Source organism: Salvelinus sp. IW2-2015, linkage group LG3, assembly GCF_002910315.2.
Source record: "Salvelinus sp. IW2-2015 linkage group LG3, ASM291031v2, whole genome shotgun sequence".
In the NCBI taxonomy this organism is placed as follows: Eukaryota; Metazoa; Chordata; class Actinopteri; order Salmoniformes; family Salmonidae; genus Salvelinus; species Salvelinus sp. IW2-2015.
The window spans coordinates 12,705,007-12,727,899 of NC_036840.1; the positions used below are offsets into that span (position 1 = coordinate 12,705,007).

The 22,893-nt window shown below is 43.0% G+C and overlaps 1 protein-coding gene across 2 annotated transcripts in view; it reads left to right on the forward strand.

Moving 5' to 3' along the window:
* The first annotated feature begins 3,073 nt into the window (after positions 1-3,073).
* Positions 3,074-22,893, forward strand: part of LOC111950911 (D(4) dopamine receptor) — a 28,012-nt gene continuing 8,192 nt past the window's right edge. Inside the window, exons 1-5 of one of the 2 annotated variants that reach the window (XM_023968849.2) lie at positions 3,074-3,579; positions 11,103-11,291; positions 15,519-15,850; positions 16,240-16,352; positions 20,883-21,589. In XM_023968849.2, the coding sequence (XP_023824617.1) occupies positions 15,566-15,850; positions 16,240-16,352; positions 20,883-21,589 (1,105 nt within the window). In that variant the 5' untranslated portion in view covers positions 3,074-3,579; positions 11,103-11,291; positions 15,519-15,565. Of the gene's footprint in view, positions 3,580-11,102; positions 11,292-15,503; positions 15,851-16,239; positions 16,353-20,882; positions 21,590-22,893 lie in introns of those variants that run through there. The other variant, XM_070434624.1, reaches the window with a different exon arrangement.

Genomic DNA, 22,893 nt, shown 5'->3' on the forward strand with positions numbered 1-22,893 from the left:
CCTTTGCTGTTGTTCTGGGATTGATTTGCACTTTTTGCACCAAGTACGTTCATCTCTAGGAGACAGAATGCATCTCCTTCCTGGCGACATGATGACTGTGTGGTCCCATGGTGTCTCCACTATAGGGGTGCTGTTTCAACTTCGACATTTATCGTTCCCAAATTAAACTGCCTCGTACTCAATTCTTGCTCGTACAATATGCATACTATTATTACTATTGGATAGAAAACAATCTCTAGTTTCTAAAACCGTTTGAATTATGTCTGTGGGTGAAACAGAACTCTTTCTGCAGCGAAATTCATGACAGGAACTGCGAAGGTCTGAAAACGAGGCTCTGTTCTCAGATCAGTTTAAAGCTCTGTATGTATCCTATGGGTCGACATGAACTGCACGCGCCTTCCCCTGGATGTCAGTAACCAATGGAGAATTGGAATGGAGTTTCTACGTAGATCTCAGCTTATAAAGCGCAAGGAACGGAGGGAGCTCTCTTTTTGACGTTCGTCATGACGCAAAGCAAGACCTCAGGATGGCATTTTGAAACGCTCAGTTATCGGCCTTAGATATATCCGTCTGTAATTTAATTCGATATAGGTGTTAGAACATCATAACGAAGTTTATTTTAAACCGAGTTATATCAGTTTATGCGAGTATATTGCAATTTTCGAAATTTCCTTAGTATTGCGTTTTGAACATTTGGGCACGTCTTCGCCACATGGCTAATGTTTGCTGCTAATTCCTAAGTTGAAGACGGCAATCTACAACCGAGCAACGATGATTCTGGACAAAGGACCACTTGCCCAAGATTCTGATGGAAGCTCGTCCAAAAGTAAGAGCTATTTATGATGTTATTCCGTATTTATGTGGAAAAATGTAAAAGGATTTGTCCGCCATTATTGCGGCACTGGTCTGGCTGTAACGCACACTGTATGTCTGAACGTTAATTTAAAAAATCTAACACAGCGGTTGCATTAATAACTAATGCATCTTTTAATTGCTGTCCAACCTGTATTTTTTAGTCAAGTTTACGATTATTTATCGATTAGATTAGGTGCCTCTCTAAGATGGCGCCGGCCAGAATGCATGAAATGCTGCTACTGTTCACATTCTATAACCACGATTTGTGCCGCTAAATATGCACATTTTCGAACAAAACCTATATGTATTGTGTAATATGATGTTACAGGACTGTCATCTGATGAAAGTTTATCAAGGTTAGTCCAATTATATATCTTTTGCTGGATTGTTACGATCGCTAACATTTGCTGCTGGTAAATGCGGTTGTGTTTCTGGCTATTGTGGTAAACTAATATAATGCTATATTGTGTTTTCGCTGTAAAACACTTAAAAAATCTGACATATTGCTGGATTCACAAGATGTTGGGCTTTCATTGCTTGTACGCTGTGTATTTTTCAAGAAATTATTTATGATGAGTAATTAGGTATTTGACGTTGGTCTCTGTAATTATTCTGGCTGCATCGACGCTATTTCAGATTGCAGCTGCAATGTAGAACTGTGATTTATACCTGAAATATGCAAATGTTTCTAACAAAACATATGCTATACAATAAATATGTTATCAGACTGTCATTTGATGAAGTTGTTTCTTGGTTAGTGGCTATTTATATATTTTATTTGGTCGAATTTGTGATAGCTACTGATGGAGTAAAAACTGGTGGAGTAAAAAAAGTGGTGTCTTTTGCTAACGTGGTTAGCTAATAGATTTACATATTGTGTCTTCCCTGTAAAACATTTAAAAAATCAGAATGATGGCTGGATTCACAAGATGTGTATCTTTCATCTGGTGTCTTGGACTTGTGATTTAATGATATTTAGATGCTAGTATTTACTTGTGACGCTATGCTAGGCTATGCTAGTCAGCTTTTTTACTGATGGGGGTGCTCCGGATCCGGTTTGGGAGGAATTAGAGGTTAAACTTGCATACTATTGTTTGTACAGATGAAAGTGGTACCTTCAGGCGCTTGGAAATTGCTCCCAAGGATGAACCAGACTTGTGGAGGTCTACACACTTTTTTTTCTGAGGTCTTGGCTGATTTCTTTTGATTTCCCCATGATGTCAAGCAAAGAGGCACTGAGTTGAAGGTAGGCCTTGAAATACATCCATAGGTACACCTCCAATTGACTCAAAATGATGTCAATTAGCCTATCAGAAGCTTCTAAAGCCATGACATCATTTTCTGGAATTTTCCAAGCTGTTTAAAGGCACAGTCAACTTTGTGTATGTAAACTTCTGACCCACTGGAATTGTGATACAGTGAATTATAAGTGAAATAATCTGTCTGTAAACAATTGTTGGAAAAATGACTTGTGTCATGCACAAAGTAGATGTCCTAACCGACTTGCCAAAACTATATTGTTAACAAGAAATTTGTGGAGTGGTTGAAAAACGAGTTTTAATGACTCCAACCTAAGTGTATGTGAACTCCTGACATCAACTGTATATACTAGTCAATAATAACCACACACACACTTTATGTACAGTTTACTATCAACTACACTCATGAAAATGAATGAGCATACAACTGTATACATGTTTTCAAGAACTCTCTGGTTTTCCCATCACCATAACGTTGAGTAATCCTGATTTCAATGAGCTGAGTACAAACGCACTACTCTCCTGAGGGTAGATCAGAGTGAGTGACAGGCAAGTGTTACTCACACTTAAAATGCTCACACTTAAAGCCAGTTCTATTAAGCTGTCATATTGGTGAGACTCGTTGAGCTATACGTGTAATTCGTTTTCTATGGTTGGTTCCATGGAAAATCAAATAGAATATAGAACCATGTCTATTCTACGAGCTCTATTTCTGTAGCTGGCATCAAGCCCTGAAGCGCTGATTCAGGTGCAGCTGCAGTAAGAGAAGGGTGGAGTCAGAACATAGCGAGACCCAGTGATAGGGCAGCAGCTGTTCTGTGAGAGTAAAGGAAGCGGCGAGGGGTGCACAGCAGCCTTTAACTGTTAACCAATCACAGAGGCTTCAGGCAAATCATGACTAATTAAGCAAGTGATGGTCCCCCAGCATCCAGAGAGAGAGGGAGAGAGGTGTACAGAGACGGACAAAAGTGAGGACGATAAAAAGAAAGAGAGAGAGGGACAAATAGAGAGAGACAAATAGAGAGAGAGAGGGAAAGAAGGAGAGAGCGAGACAGAGATACATTTAGAGAGTGAGAGGAGAGAGTTTGTGAGTTTCAGCACACTCTCTGTGGCTGAGTCTTTGAAAAGGGAGATGATATGGGCTCAGTCACATTGTGTCATATCATAGATGTGAAGGCAGGGGACAAGTTTCTGACACCTCAGTCATGGACGTTCACTTCAGACAGATGGCTCATCAATTGTAAAACTCTATACAGTTGCAGCGCAGGAGGAGATGGAGTAGTGTGAGTGTGTGGCGGAGCGAGGGGGAAAACAGCTGTTGAAGGACAGTTTTGTGGAGCTGAGAGAAGGAAAGCAGCGGAGCAGACAACATCAGGGCTGACTGAGATAGTTTGGACTGGGAACCTCGGAGTGACGGTGATAACAGGATTGATAGACTTTATGGGGTCAAAGGCTTGATGTAGATGTGAGTACCTTTTTTGCCTTTTGTGCTATATTTTTTATTCTGTGTTTTTGGAATATTCTACTCTTGTTAGAAATTCAAGTCCTCTAAAACCATTAACAAATAGTGTAATTGATATAAACATGAAAAAGAAGTCTTAATAAAAAGATCTGCATATAATGGTGAAAATGGTTATTGGAAAATGGTGATATGATTCTGTATAATTATACATAAAATGGTTGTTATATCCAAATGTTCTACAGTAATAAACAACTAATTTGAGTTTTAAAAATAGAAAAAGCACACTATTGGTATACCAGAATAAAGAAAATTTCAAAGATTGTCATATTAAAGAGAATTTATAATGACTATAATTACTTTCTTAATCAAAACAGATCAGGCATGATTAGTATCAAGACAGAGAGAACTGGTGCACGACTTTGTTGTCCTCAATCTAATCATCTTAATGGTAACATCTCTAATCAACCGTCGAGTTTGACATCAAAATACACCAGCTTCATTAAATTAAAACGAATAACAATTTTCAAAAGCTAGGGTGTCAAATTTCCATTCGCTTGACCATCCATGTTTTGTGTTACCTTTAAGTGGTAGTGCTTTCTGATCGGATGTGATCAGAAAGCACGACCTTAACAGGGTCTGTTGACGTTATATTCCTGTAGTTTATTTGAACCCTCACACATCTCTGTGAAGAGTGCATAAATGTAGCCTTCGACCAATAAGACGGCACACTACTGGCCTCCTCTGACCAGTGAGACTTGAGGGTATGGGGGGGGGTAGTGTCAGATTATGTCTGTGAGATAAGATCCCCCCAGGGTGTCATGGTGCCCAAAAGGAAATAACCACAGAGCCTTAAAGCCATCGAAAACCCGCAGTTACTCATTTAGTACTGCCCAGACAATTACAGAATCATTCCACGCAGAAACGTAATTCATAGAACAGTTGTGCTCTATTAGTGTGAGGGGTGATAAAGACCAGCACCCCAACTATATCTCAGTATTTCCATTTCTAAGAAACCAAGAGACTCTACCCTACTGAAACACTCTACCATGGCGTACTCCTACTGCCTCCTGCTACACACTACAGCACAGCCACGTGTAGGGCATACGCAGTATCATAACCTCTTGTTAATACAGTCCTGGCTCCGTTGCTATCTTCTCTAAACCCAACGCCACCACCCTTCCTAGTAAGCAGCTGTTGGCACAGTTGGTCGCAGCGGCTTCGGGGGCTTAATTTGGACCCTCCACCACCCAGGCCACCACCCTCCACCACCCAGCCCAGTCTGGTGAGCTCTGGATGGGCTCCAACACAAGGATAAAGACCTTGTGTCAGCCACAACTGGTGAGCACATGTGCAATGGATATGGAGCGATAACATGGGACAGGACAGGTGGTTAGCAAAAACACAGTTAAAGGGCAATGAAAACATAAAAGAGGCTAGTTCAGTGCATTTTGGGGGGATATTGATAAACACATAGTAAGATTTAATTTCTTATCTGTCAGACTGTCAGTAGACTATATAGAGCCGTCAATGAAACTGACAGATGGCACACCCTGGAAAACAGCAGTGCTTTTAATGGAAAAGACTACCCAGGTTACATAAACTACACATAATTCGACACCAGCACCTTTAATGAGCAGTAAACAAAAGATAAAACAACTTTCTTCCTTAGACAAGCTTTAACTTCTATTAGCTTCCCAAGGCACCACACTGTGCTGCTCTCTTTAACTGTCTCAGGTGTGAAATTACTTCCCTGACCCACCCTTTGACAACCATGTGTTTATATTCGTTAATCATCCATCACCTGCCACGACCCTGTCCAATTTAAACCTTCATGGAAGGAAGAGTAGAGAAAGTGTTGTTGCATCTCAAATGGCACCCTATTCCCTATGTAGTGCACTCCTTTTGACCAGTCCTGCACTTTATAGGGAATAGGGTGCCATTTGGGACACATCTTTAAGAAACACTCAGATTAAGCCCTCTATAAATCCATATGGCAGGCGAGCTACATGTTAGTTTTAGAGCACCGAGCATCCTAATATGCCCGCCCGCCGTCTGGTTTGCTATCGTTTTGATGAACACGATCATTTCAGAATCAATGGGAGGTGCACTACCAACTTACATGCTATTTCTGGCATCATTGGTATGCATGCAGCCTCCAAGTCAAGATTCAATCAAGCCACGCTCTATACATTCCCAAACAGATATTCCCTGTCAGATACCCCTTACAAACTCTATCTTCCATTCACGACTATTGATAGATGAAAATATAACCAGATATGTATATATATTTTATGAGTCATATATAGAACTTACACCTTTCTCCAAGAAGACCTGTCAGATCGGTAGGCTAGCAGGGAAGGATGGAAGATGAGGTAATGAGGCTACTGGGACACAGACCTGTTGTGGCTGGTTTGGTGGCTCATTGTAATGGTTGGAATTAAATGAACAGAACAGTATTAAACACATATCAAACACATTGTTTCTATGCAATGTGTTTGATACCATTCCATTAATTCCATTCTGGCCATAACTATGAGCTGTCCTCCCCTCACCAGCCTCCACTGAAACAGACCATACCCTGTATTCAGACTGACTGGCTGATACATGCTGCACATTATGCTATTAGGTTTTATTTGAGCGTTTGCCACCTGTTGCAGACACTTTCACAACATCTGTGGCCCCGCATCATTTGGCATGGACAGAGAAATGACATTTATATATCGTGGAGAAATCATCTCTCAATAAATCTCTCACAGACCCATGAGGATGCAAATGGCTCCTCGCCTCATGCAAAACGACAGGCAGCTCATTAGCCAAGTAAATTAAATCCGAGGCCCCGGATCATCATCGTCGTTATGACAAAGGACGTTTCTAGGATACCGACCGGCTCGTCGTCTGTGTGTGGAGACCGGAGAGACACACGTGTCCAGCTGTTGCCGCTACAGTAGTACTAAAAGACAGCCTAATACTGACCGGCAGACATCACACCACAGTAGGCTGATGATGTAAATGTTTTGATTTTAGCGGGTTGTTCGTCAAGGGTGACATGATTGATAAATGGCAGCAGCAGCACAAGTGGTGGTGTGGACTGTGACGAGTGGTGCTGGACAACGGCCACTCAGTCAGCCACGGCCCGACAGAGCACGGCAGGAGCAGCAGCTATGGATGAAAGCAGAGAAATCCCTCGTGGAGCAGAGAGAGAGTGGGAGAGAAGAGAAAGGGGAAGAGAGAGACAGAAAAAAAAGGAATAGGAGAGAGACCACAGAGAGAGGGGGTGAGAAAAAAAAGAGGGATAGGATCAATGAAAGGAAAGGAAAATATTGATATTGGAGGGAAAGGGTCGGGGGAGGGCGAGAGAGAGAGAGAGCGAGAGAGAGGGATAGAGGGCAAATAGAGGTCAATACTCCTGGGGGTATGGTACTGGTATGGAGATGCGCACATACATAGGCAAACACACGTCATACACACTCCATTCCAAGTCCATTCCAACCGCATATGAGCTAATTAGTGTTGACAGGAAGCTAACACATTACGCGTACACACATCTGCAACATAAAACGATTATCCCACAGAAATATGCTTTAAATATGATGTTGTATTCTTCTTCTTCTTTGTGCCAGACTAAACTTAGCGTGTGGAACAACATCTCATCCCAGGAGTCAATACAAACACCCAAGCTGACAATCACGCTATCCTCCTCCCCCAATAGTCATTATGTAGTCTCCATGTTAGCTGTCGCCTGTGGTCCCGCCTGGCTAATTGACAGTTCAACACACTGTACAAGAGCATGCAAACAGAGGATAACCATTAGGGGTAGTTATCTTGGCTTGCAGTTGTTATCTTTCTGTACATACTGTTAACCCCCACATGGATGTATGCACACACACACACACACACACACACACACACACACACACACACACACACACACACACACACACAGACAGACAAGCAAACACATCGACTACTCACGCACGCACATCTGACCCCAGCATGTCTGTTTCTGTTTTCTAATTCCGACAGCTCCTTGCCCCATCTGCTATTGTTGTCTCTAGTGTGTCCCAGCATGCTCTCTGGCCCAGCACTGATGGCTTCTGTGAACAGAAATGCTTTAAGAAATCTTTGTAAAGGCATTTAAGCAAGACAAAAGGAAATGTTTCAGGCTGTCTCCTGTTCAAGTATATCTCAGACACAGCTAAAAACACCTTCTTAATAAGCAGCGTCTGCTGTCAAAATTTGGCAGCCAGAAAAAGTTTCAGGCTAGGCTTCGGTAGGAAAACAAATTGACATTCAGCAACATAAGGCGTATATCTATGTTCTGCTGTCTAGGCTGCTCGATTTCTCGCTTATATATCTCTCTTCATTGCTTTCACTCTTTTCCTCCTCTCCCGTACCCTATCGCCTCCCTCTTTCTGTCTCAGTCCATCCCTCTTGCTCTCTTGCCCTCTCTTCCTCTCTCTGCCCCCTCTCACTCCCTCTCTCTGTCGTATGGCAAAGCTTGGCGGGTGATTTAATGGTGCTCGTGCTTGAATGATTTACCCCCCCCCTCACCCCCCCCCCCCCGCCCCCCCACCACAACACACACACAACACAGTACACTACACACCCCGCCAAACTCCGCCATACAATTCGCCCAATCTTCTCCCCAAACCCACGGCATGTTTTTGCTGAACCCGCCCAGGTGCAGTCCTGTCTGCCTGCACTGCGTTCCCCCCTCCTAACTATCCATAATTGTGGCAACTAGCAGAATAAAGAGCTGGACTTAGGGCACGCAAACGCACCATCATCCATTATTGATAACAAAACCAGACACTAGCCCATCAGAAACATAACCTAAGCCTATGAGCACCACTCATCAGTGCTGTCATGTAATGTGAAGGTGCAAAGTGGAGGTATATAATTACAGCATTCCATTGTTCCTTTTTAAGAAGAATATCACCATGGCTAGAGCAGCGTTGACTAAAATGACTTGCAATGGTCTCGTGTTCAGGGGCTATTGTTGAGGGTGTGTCGGTGATCATGTTGGCCTGTCCAGAGAGTGTGGGGGAGTAGCTGTGGGTTGCGAAATGTATTTTTTACAGAGAGGGAGAAAAAGAATCAGCATCACCGAACAGCATCCCTGAACAATATCTGGGAGAGAGAATAGAATAGGTATCCTTGTATGACCTCTCTCTAAAAGTTCACACAACAGTAATACAGATACACACAATGCCAGTGGAAAGACATTCAACCTCCACAGTATGTACCATTTGGTACTGTAGTTAACCCTTCCGGTCACATCACAGTATCTGCACAGGAAATACTTGAAACTTGCAACAAAAACAAACTTAGCCTACATTAAAAAGAATGTATGTGCAACTTTTTTTGACAGGGTATGAATGCAGAGATTCAACGTACAAAATTACGGTAACACAACAAGCAGTTTTTATGGTTATCTAAAATATTTGCTGTTTTAAATGAGGGCAGCAGAAGTGAAAATCTACCAGATAGGTTCCTCAGTAGCCTCTACTGTAATGCGTTTTCATGTAAGTCTAGCTCTCACCTGAGACTATTCGCCTTGATAGTGGGATTTTGGTAGGTAATTCATCACAGTTGGGCTGTAATGGCACTTCCAGAGAAATCCCAAGGCCAATTAAACAGGAATTGGAGCCGAACAATGCCCAACTCTGACAGCCTGACACAGAGATGACAGACAGAGCGAGAGGGAGGAAAGTTGCTTTGACTAATGGGTTTTCCGACTGGGCACAGACATCAGTTTCAATGTCTAGTTTTTATTTACATTTTGTTGAGCTGTCAATCTAACATGAATTCAACGTGAAATCAATAAAAAAACGTCACAAAGTCATTGAATTTAGGTTAAAAGTTGGGAGAAAAAAAAATGGAATGCCTTTTTGTTGATCACTTTTTCCAAATCTAATCAGTTTTCCACATTGATTCAGCATCATCACATATATTTKGGGGGGTTGAAATGACGTGGAAACAACATTGATTCAAYACATTTTTKCCCAGTGGGTTGTTTGTGCACTGCAGAGTGGGTTTGCCCAGGGGAGATGTGGGGTTGAGTGATGATGGCTATCCACGTCTTTGCTCTGCTTTTTCAGTCCATTCCATCTGATCTGATAAACCTCAATAACTCCCACTTTATTTCGCTCTCTTGTTTTTTTTCCTTTGAGCCACTCTTGTTATTCTGCAAGCTCCCGCTTGGTTTGACATTTACGGCGGGACGCCGAGTCCGCCGACCACGCAGACGAATTACCTGCTACACAGCAGGCCTATGCAATGTGCTTGTGTGCATGCGTGTGCATGTGTGTGTTCGTTTGCTTTCGTTCGGATTGCTCTTTAGAATTTAACCGAGATATTAAACACAGCAGTGAGCTTAGACACCCTTCCAGATCACAATTCAAATTTCCACCAGAGATCAAATTCAAAAGAGCAATCTGTCTCTGCTTGTGACAAACGCTTCTATTTGGCAACCTGTGGCTATTATCAGGAAGAGATCGCTGTGAAAGGAACATCATCAATATAATCACCGATGAATGCCTCTGGACTGCCCAGATGTGAGAAGAAAATACTTTTTGGACCAGAACCATAGGCACACAGAACATGACAAACTCTGTTTGTACATAATGTGTCAACCTATTGGGCAAAAACGGTTTGAATCAATGTTTTTTTCCACATCATAAAAAAAATAAAAATGTAATGACTTTGAATCAACGTGGAAAACTGATTGAATTTGCAAAAAGTAATTAACGTAAGGGAATTTCATGCTTTTTTCACCCAACTTCTCACCTAAATCTAATGACATTGGACATTGTTTGTTGATTTCACGTTCAAGTCACATTAGTTGGCAACTCAACAAAGGTAAATCAAAACTAGACCAAACCACTCCAAAATTGGATAAACAAAAACCACTGCTTTCATATCTCATCTATACAAGTGAAATGAGCTGGAACAGTTCGAGTGGGTCTTTTTGTAGCTTGTGCGAGCTCTCATGGGTGTCATGGCAACCCTCACCTGTTGCCGCGGAGAAAAAGACAGTTCCATATCACAGGAAAAACTGCGCTGATCTGGCGCACGCTCAGTGGGGAGACTGTGGTAAAACAAGATGTGTGTTTCAGAAACACATGCAAAACAACAATAAGACAGGGAGGGAGGCTGCATATGATGACATCTGAATTATAGCTAGAGTTAAAAATATGACACGAAAGAGGGAATAGTAATAAGCTTTCCTCATCAAACGGGCCAGATTTCTGTATTTTGAAAGCTACATATCTTGAAAACTTGATTGCTGACATGCAAAACATTTTGGGAATATATCAACAATAGACTAATGAAACAAACACCAACAGTTTCTGGGTGGAGTTTTCCTTTAATCCGCACTGATGTAAAAACACAGATGCCTACTGTACCACCACTTTGGATGAAAAATAGCAGAGGTCACTTTGGGCTACTTAGTTGCAGCAGAAGCGGGTTAAAGAAAATGTGTTTTTCTTTTTTACATCCCACCTCTTCCTCTTCCCTGGCAGGTGTGATCTGTGATGTCACTCAGGGAGATGAGCACGACTGAAGAGTCATCTCTATAAAAACATGGCTGTCACGGGTCTCAGCGAGGGGAAGCAGTTGGCTGACACACACACGCTAAACACACTGTGTCTAGAATCAGTGGTCAGGACACACATCACACTCTGCGCCTCTCCCGGCCTCACTTCATCAAGGTATGAACATCTGTCAGGGTTGTGAGGGAGTGATGTGATTACACACTTCCCTCTGTATTGAAGCACACACACACATGCACGCTCCCTCTCTCACGAGCCATCAAACAGGCAAAACGTCAATACAGGACTAAGATCGAATCGTACTACGGCAGCTCTGACGCTCGACAGATGTGGCAGGACTTGCACACTATCACAGATTACATGTGGGTAAGACCAATAAACAGGTTAACATTAGCAAGGCCACGGGGCCAGACGTAATACCCGGATGCGTACTCAGAGCATGCGCTGATCAGCTGGCAAGTGTCTTCACTGAAATGTTACAACACATCCGCCACTCTGACCAGCAACACGATGGCCCCTCAGGGGTGTGTGCTTAGTCCCCTCCTGTAGTCCCTGTTCACCCACGACTGCTTGGCCGTGCAAGACTCCCACCTCATCATCAAGTTTGCTGTTGACACAATGGTGGAAGGACTGATGACAATGAGGCAGCCAAAAAAGAGGAGGTCAGAGACCTGGCAGTGTGGTGCCAGGACAACAACCTCTCCCTTAACATCAGCAAGACAAAGGAGCTGACCGTGGAATACAGGAAATAAAGGGGCGAGCACTAAAGAATGAACATGGTCACACACACCCACACAGTTGTGAAGAGGGCACAACAGGACCTCTTCCCCCTCAGTAGGCCAAACAGATTTGGCATAGACCCTCAGATCCTCAAAAGCTCCACAGCTGCACCATTGAGAGCATCTTCAAATCAAATCAAATTTTATTTGTCACATACACATGGTTAGCAGATGTTAATGCGAGTGTAGCGAAATGCTTGTGCTTCTAGTTCTGACAATGCAGTAATAACCAACGAGTAATCTAACCTAACAACTCCACAACTACTACCTTATACACACAAGTGTAAAGGGATAAATGAATAAGTGATGGTACAGAACGGCATAGGCAAGATGCAGTAGATGGTATCGAGTACAGTATATACATATGAGATGAGTAATGTAGGGTATGTAAACATAAAAGTGGCATAGTTTAAAGTGGCTAGTGATACATGTATTACATGAAGATGGCAAGATGCAGTAGATGATATAGAGTACAGTATATACATATACATTATATTAAGTGGCATTGTTTAAAGTGGCTAGTGATACATTTTTGATCAATTCCCATCAATTTCCATTATTAAAGTGAGCTGGAGTTGAGTCAGTATGTTGGCAGCAGCCACTCAATGTTAGTGGTGGCTGTTTTACAGTCTGATGGCCTTGAGATAGAAGCTGTTTTTCAGTCTCTCGGTCCCTGCTTTGATGCACCTGTACTGACCTCGCTTCTGGATGATAGCGGGGTGAACAGGCAGTGGCTCGGGTGGTTGTTGTCCTTGATGATCTTTATGGCCTTCTGTGACATTGGGTGGTGTAAGTGTCCTGGAGGGCAGGTAGTTTGCCCCCAGTGATGCGTTGTGCAGACCTCACTACCTCTGGAGAGCCTTCTGGTTGTGGGCGGAGCAGTTGCCGTACGGCGGTGATACAGCCTGACAGGATGCTCTCGATTGTGCATCTGTAGAAGTTTGTGAGTGCTTTTGGTGACAAGCCGAATTTCTTCAGCCTCCTGAGGTTGAAGGGCGCTGCTGCGCCTTCTTCACAACGCTGTCTGTGTGGGTGGACAATTCAGTTTGTCCGTGATGTGTACGCCGAGGACTTAAACTTACTACCCTCTCCACTACTGTCCCGTCGATGTGGATAGGGGGGTGCTCCCTTGCTGTTTCTGAAGTCCACAATCATCTCCTTTGTTTTGTTGACGTTGAGTGTGAGGTTATTTTCCTGACACCACACTCCGAGGGCCCTCACCTCCTCCCTGTAGACTGGCTGCATCACCGCTTGGTACGGCAACTGCAAGGCACCCGACCACAAGCTGCCCAGTACATCACTGGGGCCGAGCTCTCTGCCATCCAGGACTTCTATACCAGGGGGTGTCAGAGAAAGGCCCAAATAATTGTCAAAGACTCCAGCCACCCAAGCCATAGACTGTTCTCTCTGCTACCTCACGGCAAGCAGTACCAGTGCAGCAAGTCTGGAACCAACAGGACCATGAACAGCTTCTACCCACAAGACTACTAAACAAGATTGCTAAATAGCTAATCAAATGGCTACCCGGACTACCTGCAAAGACCCTTTTTTGCACTAGTTCTCTTGCACTGACTCTACGCACCCACACTAGACTCTACCCACACATTCACACATACTTACACTGACACCCCACCCCACACACACTAAATACGCCCACACACACATAACACTCGCACACATCCATACTGACACCACACACACACACTTTTACACTCACCACATACGCTGCTGCTACAGTCTATTATCTGTCCTGTTGCCTAGTCATTTGCCTTCTGAAAGTATTCACACCCCTTGACTTTTTCCACATTTTGTCGTGTTACAGCCTGAATGTAAAATGTTTTACATTGAGATTTTGTGTCACTGGCCTACACACAATACCCCATAATGTCAAAGTGGAATTATGTTTTAAGAAATGTTTACAAATTAATAAAAAACGATAAGCTGAAATGCGTTGAGTCAATAAGTATTTAACCCATTTGCTATGGCAAGCCTAAATAAGTTCAGGAGTACAAATGTGCTTAACAAGTCACGTGATAAGTTACATGGCCACACTCTGTGTGTAATAATAGTGTTTAACGTGATTTTGAATGACTACCTCATCTCTGTACCCCACACATACAAGTATCTGTAACGTCCCTCAGTCGAGCAGTGAATTTCAAACACATATTCAACCACAAAGACCAGGGAGGTTTCCCAATGCCTCGCAAAGAAGGGCACCTATTGGTTGATGGTTAAAAATTAAAAAAATAAACAGACATTGAATATCCCTTTGAGCATGGTGAAGTTATTAATTATGCTTTAGATGGTGTATCAATACACCCTGTCACTACAAAGATACAAGCGTCCTTCCTAACTCAGTTGCTGGAGAGGAAGGAAACCACTCTGGGATTTCACCATGAGGCCAATGGTGATTTTAAAACAGTTTCAGAGTTCAATGGTTGTGATATGAGAAAACTGAGGATGGATTAGTTACTCCACAACACTAACCTAAATGGCAGAGTGAAAAGAAAGAAGGCTGTACAGAATAACAAATATTCTAAAATATTAACGTGTGGAAAAAGGCACTTTAGTAATACTGCAAAAAAATGTGGCAAAGATATTGACTTTTTGTCCTGAATATAAAGTATTATTTTGGGGGCAAATCCAACACAACACATCACCGATTAGAAGTCTTTGTATTTTCAAGCATGGTGGTGGCTGCATCATGTTATGGGTATGCTTGTCATTGGCAAGGACTATAGAGTTTTTTGGGATAAAAATAAATGTAACACAGCAAGGAACAGCCAAAATCCTAGAGGAAAACCTGGCTCAGTCTGCTTTCCAACAGACACTGGAAGAGGAATTCACCTTTCAGCAAGACAATAAGGCCAAATCTACAATGGAGTTTGCTAACTGCTAGTTACAGTTTTGACTTAAATCAACTTGAAAATCTATAGCAAGACTTGGAAACGGCTGTCTAGCAATTTTATTTTATTTATTTATTGAACTAGGCAAGTCAGTTAAGAACAAATTCTTATTTTACAATGACAGCCTACCGGGGAACAGTGGGTTAACTACCTTGTTCAGGGGCCGAACAGCAGATTTTTACCTTGTCATCTCGGTGATTCGATCCAGAAACCTTTAAGTTACTGTCCCAATATGCTAACCACTAGGTTACATGCCGCCCCAAATGATGATCAACAACTAACTTGACAGAGCTTGAAGAATAAAAAATATATATATAATTGCCAAATATTGTACAATTCAGGTGTGAAAAGCTCTTAGAGACTTGATGAGACCCAAATGAGACCCAAAGATTCACAACTGTAATCGCTGCCAAAAGGTGTTTCTAACATGTACAGTGTTGACTCAGGGTGTTGAATACTTATATAATTGAGATATATTTGTGTTTTATTTTTCCTAAATGTTTAATAAATGTTCACATTTTTCTTTCTACTTTGACATTACAGAGTATTTTGTATAGATTGATGATAAAAAAATACAATTAAATCAATTTTAATCCCACTTTGTAACACAACAAAATGTGAAAAAAGTCAAGGGGTGTGAATACTTACTGAAGGCACACACACACTCCACAGTAAACACTCTCCTCTCGCCTCCTCCCTAGATGTTAACTTCAGAGCGACAGTGCAGCCCGGGGCCTCCATAATCGACATGGTCAACGTGACGACGTCACCCAGCAGCAATGCCACCCCAGAGGGTCTGACTGAGGGAGGGCTGGTGGTCCTGGGCCAGAGGGAAGAGTATGATTACAATTACTTTGCCCTGGTGCTGGGCGTGCCCCTCATCCTGATCATCATCCTGGGCAACGTACTTGTGTGTCTGAGCGTGCTCACTGAGCGCTCCCTGAAAACTGCCACCAACTACTTCATCATCAGCCTGTCTGTGGCCGACCTACTGCTGGCTGTACTGGTGCTGCCCCTCTACGTCTACTCTGAGGTGAGGGAGGAGCGGAGAGTGTGTGTGTATGTGTGTGTATGTGTGTGTGTGTGTGTGTGTGTGTGTGTGTGTGTGTGTGTGTGTGTTGGTGTGTGTGTGTGTGGTGTGTGTGTGTGTGGTGTGTGTGTGTGTGTGTGTGTGTGTGTGTGTGTGTGTGTGTGTGTGTGTATTTATGTGTGTATTTATGTGTGTATGTGTGTGCGTGTGTGTAAGTTGACTTTCCCTTCATGACCTCTTAAATTTAAGAAACACATACACATACCCAAATACATGTCGTTTTGCTCAATTACCTGCCCTGTCTGTCTCTTCGTAGTTTAAAGTCCACCGCTGACAGGACTGACAACTTGTTAACCATGTGTTGTTGTTGTTGTTGTTGCTGTGTGTCCCAGTTCCTGGGTGGTATCTGGACCCTGAGCACATACATCTGTGATGCTCTGATGACCATGGACGTCATGCTGTGCACGGCCTCCATCCTCAACCTATGTGCCATCAGTGTGGACAGGTGAGTCCTTCTGTCTCAACTTCGCCTGGACACTATGGTAACACATTGCTGTCAGGTCACACTAGTTTTCAATACCACACCTGTCCCTCTCTAACCTGTCGAGTTACGGTACACTGGACTCTGAAACATAGCAACACCACATGTCCATCCACAGGGCACAAACTGGTGGAATCAACGTTGTTTCAATGTAATTTGTCAACATATTGTGACGTGGAATATACGTGGAAAATACATTGGATTTGAAAAAAGTCATTAACTGTTGTTTTGAGGGAGACATTTCTACAACAGGATTATGTCCTTATGGTAACCACATTTCAACATATGGAAACCTTGTATATAAACCTTGCATTTGTACTTTTAAAACAATGTCAGATCTTCAACGTTATACACACTATCAGAAGAAGAAAAACTATAGGCTGGGCAGCACCTCCTGGCTCCTACTAGAGAATTAATCTATCTACAGCTACCCTTTGGTCTCCCATCCAGGGTTTTAACCAAGCCCAGCTATGATATTTGTCACTGACTATTACCAATGTGCTATCGTGAGAATGATTTCTTAGAGATGTCCACTTAAAAAAACAAAATAGATTCACTGTTGCTATCGAAGTCATTACAAAAGGGTAGGTTTAGCAGAGTAAATAAAATGTGACCATAGTCTTATCACTCCTATTTCATAAATGATGCTATTTAGGCCTACAAGCTATAGGATTTGCAAAGACATCAAAAGCTATCGCTTTATTTCAACCCAGAATTCAACAAAAATTAGACAATACAACAGGCCTAGGGTTTCAAGCTCTGGTTGATTTCTAATTGAATGATATTTAGTGGTATTGAATTGTGTGCTTGGTTGTCAACGCAACCAAATATCAACATTTGAAGGAGATGCATATTCTGCTTGGCTAATGCCATTTGTGCCACTGAATTAGTCTGCCTTTAATTCCAGTTTGTCTACAAATTAATCATTGATATGTTGGATTCACGTCTCCATCTCAACCAAAATCAAATTTAAAGAATAAGATGAAATCAAAAACAAACTGTATTTAAAGTGCTTTAAAAGATTGATTTTATTTTGTTCTATTCATTGACTTAGACAAACTGGAATTAAAGCCAGACTAAGTTAGTGGCACAAATGGAACTATCCAAGCAGAAGATAATGTTGATATTTGATTGCGTTGACAACCAAACACAATTCAATATTACATTTGTAATACAGTAAATAGCCTAAAGTGAAGGCTATCTTAGAAACGAATGTAACTTTAAAATGAGTAACACATCCATGACCACATTGAGGTTACTGTAACTATGAATGTATTCTTATGTAATCATATAAGGCGTGCATATTCAAAATAGCCTGGATAGGTCGTCGCAGGTCTGTGGAGATGATCACAATTTCTGTAATAATCTGTGCAGAATCTCGAACGACATTGATCACTTGCACCATGTACTTTTAATGCAATCTCAACTGCAATCCAGGTCATTTGGTTACGATGCACAGTGATAACACAATCATCTTTTCTATAAATAAATCACAAATCAGACATTGTTTGGCATTGGAATTTGTTTGTGCCTTTAGATGGTTGAAAGCATCGTGATAACACAACGGATATTCAACTAACTTTCGGCTGTCTTTTTGAGTGGGTGAATATATGTGGTAATGTCTTTGATCGACGTGTCAACCAAATATTACCCAATTATCCACGTTGGAATGACATGCTGTGCCCATTGGGCAGTCTCCAGTATGATTTGAGTTAACAAAGAATTGCAAAGAACTACCGCAATATCTCTGAATTATTAGTTTGAACAAGGAAAAGATTGATAACGCAAGCTTTTCTTCGAAAAGTTTCTTCAAGAAATACCCTGTGTATACTCTTTATTCCCACTTTTGAAAGGAACAAAGAGAGACATTAAAAACACCAAGAACAATATCTCCAACGTGCAAGTTCAATATGTCTTTCTAATATCTGTAGCGAGCTCTGTAGCGAGCCCTGTCACTCATAGTAATCCCTCAAATCATTCTGCCAGACTGTGAGAAGAGTGTAGCGAGACCATTAGCAGACATCACACAGTGAATGCTAACTGATGGCTGTGGTCTATAGGAGGCTAATGGAACCGTAGCTCTGGAACCCCTCATCGACTAAATCATCAATGCCCAGTAATTACTCAAAACAGAGAGAAGAAAACTCACGCCAACCACCCAGGGGACCCAGGGGACCCAGGGGACTCTACCCCAAACCACACTCTCGGTCACACTAAGGGCTTAGTGTGACCGAGAGTTTCTAAGGCAAAGGAAAAACAAGCCGACTGTAAAATATAAGATGGGCATTAAATAGGTTCCACACAGCACACACTTCCTGTTAGTTAAATGTTATATCTCTAGTGGTGTGCGGCTCATGTGTCTGACAGGTTCTATAGCATTGTGGTGTTATTACATTTCTCACTGTAATAATACGACATGGTATCTAATCAATAGATTGAGATTAATAATTGTATTTATAAGACAGGAGAAGCAGGGTAGAGCCAGGTTGTGGGGGTGGAATAGAGTGGAGTTACAAATGAAGGTGAATATTATTGTAACTTCATCTGTGGCATTCCAGTGCTTCCATATCTAAGTTTACTTTGAACCTGTAGGACCACAGAACAGCTTTGAACAACTGAGGTTTTTCAAATGTTTCCAGAACAGCCACTATGTCCTCTGAGTACTTCCCTGCTGTGTTGGCCTGTTTGAAGCCCCTCCATGTTAAATGTATGTATTTTAAATGTAGACTATGTCATTCGCTTTGAACCGCGTCTATGCAGGTACAGTTGAGTCAGAAGTTTACATAAACCTTAGCCAAATACATTTAAACTCAGTTTTTCACAATTCTGACATTTAATCTCTGTTAACCTTCTCTGTTTAAGGTCAGTTAGGATCACCACTTTATTTTAAGAATGTGAAATGTCAAAATAATAGTAGAATAGTAGATATAATTATTTATTTCAGCTTTTATTTCTTTCATCACATTCCCAGTGGGTCAGAAGTTTACATACACTCAATTAGTATTTGGTAGCATTGCCTTTAAATAGTTTAACTTGGGTCAAACGTTTCAGGTAGCCTTCCACAAGCTTCCCACAATAAGTTGGGTGAATTTTGGCCCATTCCTCCAGACAGAGCTGGTGTAATTGAGTCAGGTTTGTAGGCCTCCTTGCTCAAACACGCTTTTTCAGTTCTGCCCACAAATCTTCTATGGGATTGAGATCAGGGCTTTGTGATGGCCACTCCAATACCTTGACTTTGTTGTCCTTTAGCCATTTTGCCACAACTTTGGGAAGTATGCTTGGGGTCATTGTCCATTTGGAGCACAATTTGCGACCAAGCTTTAACTTCCTGACTGAGGTCTTGAGATGTGCTTCAATATATCCACATAATTTTCCTTCCTATTGATGCCATCTATTTTGTGAAGTGCCACCAGTCCCCCTGCAGAAAAGCACCCCCACAACATGATGCTGCCACCCCCGTGCTTCACGGTTGGGATGGTGTTCTTCGGCTTGCAAGCCTCCCCCTTTTTCCTCCACACATAACGATGGTCATATAGGCCAAACAGTTCTATTTATGTTTCATCATACCAGAGGACATTTCTCCAAAAAGTTACGATCTTTGTCCCCATGTGCAGTTGCAAACCGTAGTCTGGCTTTTTATGGCGGTTTTGGAGCCGTGGCTTCTTCCTTGCTGAGCGGCCTTTCAGGTTATGTCGATATAGGACTCGTTTTACTGTGGATATAGATACTTTTGTACCTGTTTCCTCAAGCATCTTCACAAGGTCCTTTGCTGTTGTTCTGGGATTGATTTGCACTTTTCGCACCAAAGTACGTTCATCTCTAGGAGACAGAACGCATCTCCATCCTGAGCGGTATGACGGCTGCGTGGTCCCATGGTGTTTATACTTGCATACTATTGTTTGTACAGATTAACGTGGTACCTTCAGGCGTTTGGAAATTGCTCCCAATGATGAACCAGACTTGTGGAGGTCTACACATTTTTTTCTAAGGTCTTGGCTGATTTCTGTTGATTTTCCCATGATGTCAAGCAAAGAGGCACTGAGTTTGAAGGTAGGCCTTGAAATACATCCACAGGTACACCTCCAATTGACTGAAATGATGTCAATTGGCCTATCAGAAGCTTCTAAAGCCATGACATGATTTTCTGGAATTTCCAAGCTGTTTAAAGGCACAGTCAACTTAGTGTATGTAAACTTCTGGCCCACTGGAATTGTGATACAGTGAATTATAAGTGAAATAATCTGTCTGTAAACAATTGTTGGAAAAATTACTTGTGTCATGCACAAAGTAGATGTCCTAACCGACTTGCCAAAACTATAGTTTGTCAACAAGAATATTTGAAAATTGAGTTTTAATGACTCCAACCTAAGTGTATGTAAACTTCCGACTTTAACTGTACATAGCCATGGTGGCAGCAGTGCCCCTGAAGTACAACAGGTGTGCTCCATGTATTTTAAATGTATTTTATCCCCTGTGATGTGTGTGTCCCTGTAGGTACATAGCGGTGGTGGTGCCCCTGAAGTACAACAGGAACCAGTTCAGCCTGCGGCAGCTGGTCCTCATTACGGCCACCTGGGTTCTCTCCCTGGGCGTCGCCAGTCCTGTCATCTTCGGCCTCAACCAGGTGCCAGGCCGCGACCCCACCGTGTGCAAGCTGGAGAACGACAGCTTCGTGGTCTACTCCTCAGTGTGCTCCTTCTTTGTGCCTTGCCCAGTCATGCTCTTCCTGTACTACTGGATGTTCCGGGGGTTGAGACGCTGGAGCTCAGGCAGGAGGCGCTCCCAGCTGACGAGGGGAGGAAAACGGGGACTGTCCCTGCGCCTCAGCTCCGCCCTGCAGAGGGAGAACGCAGGGGTCAGGGCGGGGGCCAAGGAGAAGGTGGTGTACCTCATGCCCTCAGGGCTCAGCCCAATGTCACCGTCGACCGTATCGATGGCGTCGCCCACAGCGACCCCGGGGGTGGAGGACAAGCAGCAGGATGTTGTGGGGGCTGGCATGGCAGAGAGCGACCCCATGACTACCCAGATAGAAAGCATTTCGGACGCAGAACCCACGGAGAAGCCGCCTAGGCAGGGGAAGAGCCGGAAGGAGAATGGGCTGGCCCACGCTAAGGCCACCAAGAGGGGGCGCCGCAACAGCAAGAGTAGCAGAGTGAGTGGGAGGGAGCGCAAAGCCATGAAGGTTCTTCCTGTTGTAGTTGGTAGGTATGTGTACATGTGTGTTTTTGTGTGTGTGTGTGTGTGTGTGTGTGTGTGTGTGTGTGTGTGTGTGTGTGTGTGTGTGTGTGTGTGTGTGTGTGTGTGTGTGTGTGTGTGTGTGTGTGTGTGTGTGTGTGTGTGTGTGTGTGTGTGTGTGTGTGTGTGTGTGTGTGTGTGTGTGTGTGTGTGTGTGGATCGTGCATGCGTGGTGGTGTTCTGTCTTCGCGTGTGTACATGCATGTGTCTTCCAAGGTCTAATATTTACACAAATCATGTCAACAAAGGACATTTAGCATCGTTGGGGTAAGAAAACAGTGGGTTGCGGTGACCTTAAAAAGTATTAATTACATAAACATGGAGGGGCATGGAAATGAGGGGTTCCCCCACTGTGAGCAGAATACATAACCTCATAACCTGCAGCTGATTGTTGACACATCAACTAGGATTAAAGTGCAGGGCAGTTTGTGATTGTTGCTGTTTTGGTAATCAGTGCCTGGAGGGGGAGTGGTTTCACCTCTTTTCTGAGTATACAGTATATCCAGTTCAGTGTGTTTCAATCTATAGCTAGAGGACTCCTACTCTCTCCAGGAGTGAGAAGAATCCTTTTTGTCTTCATTTGTTGTTGTCTAGTATTGTCTTTTGCTAGCTAGGGCCATCTACTTTACGTACTCTCCTCCCTTTCTGTATCGTATGACACTCACTGTCCCCTTTCCTCCCGGTCGGCTAGCCCTATCCTTCTGCTCGGTGGCTGAGTATGTCAGGTGAGCAAAAATGGAGGAAAGTTAAACTAAACTAAAATTAAACTTCTATCATCATTTAACTCCATCCTCTCTACCTTCTCTTCCTATGCAGCCACTGCTAACACCACTTTCTATCACCCCAGATTTCAGGTTTCTGCCTTTAACCTTAGGAAACTCTTTGCCACCTCCTCCCTCCTTAATCCCCCCCCTCTCTGCGGAAGACATTGTCAACCACTATGAAAAGAAGGTAGACAATATCCACTCCTCATTCAGTCAGCCTATTGAGTCCACTGGTACGACTCACACAGAACTACCCTACACCTTGACCTCTTTCGCCCCTCTCTCTACAGATGAAATTCTAGTGACGTCTGGCCGCTCAATAACCTGCCCACCTGACCCCATCCCCTCCTCCCTTCTCCAGACCATCTCATTCCTAACTTCCCTCATCAACTCATCCCTGACCACTGGCTGCGTCCCCTCTTACTCCAAAATGGCCAGAGTCACTTGTCTTTCCAAAACACTTGAGCGTGCAGTCTCTGAACAACACTCTCATTATCTCTTTCAGA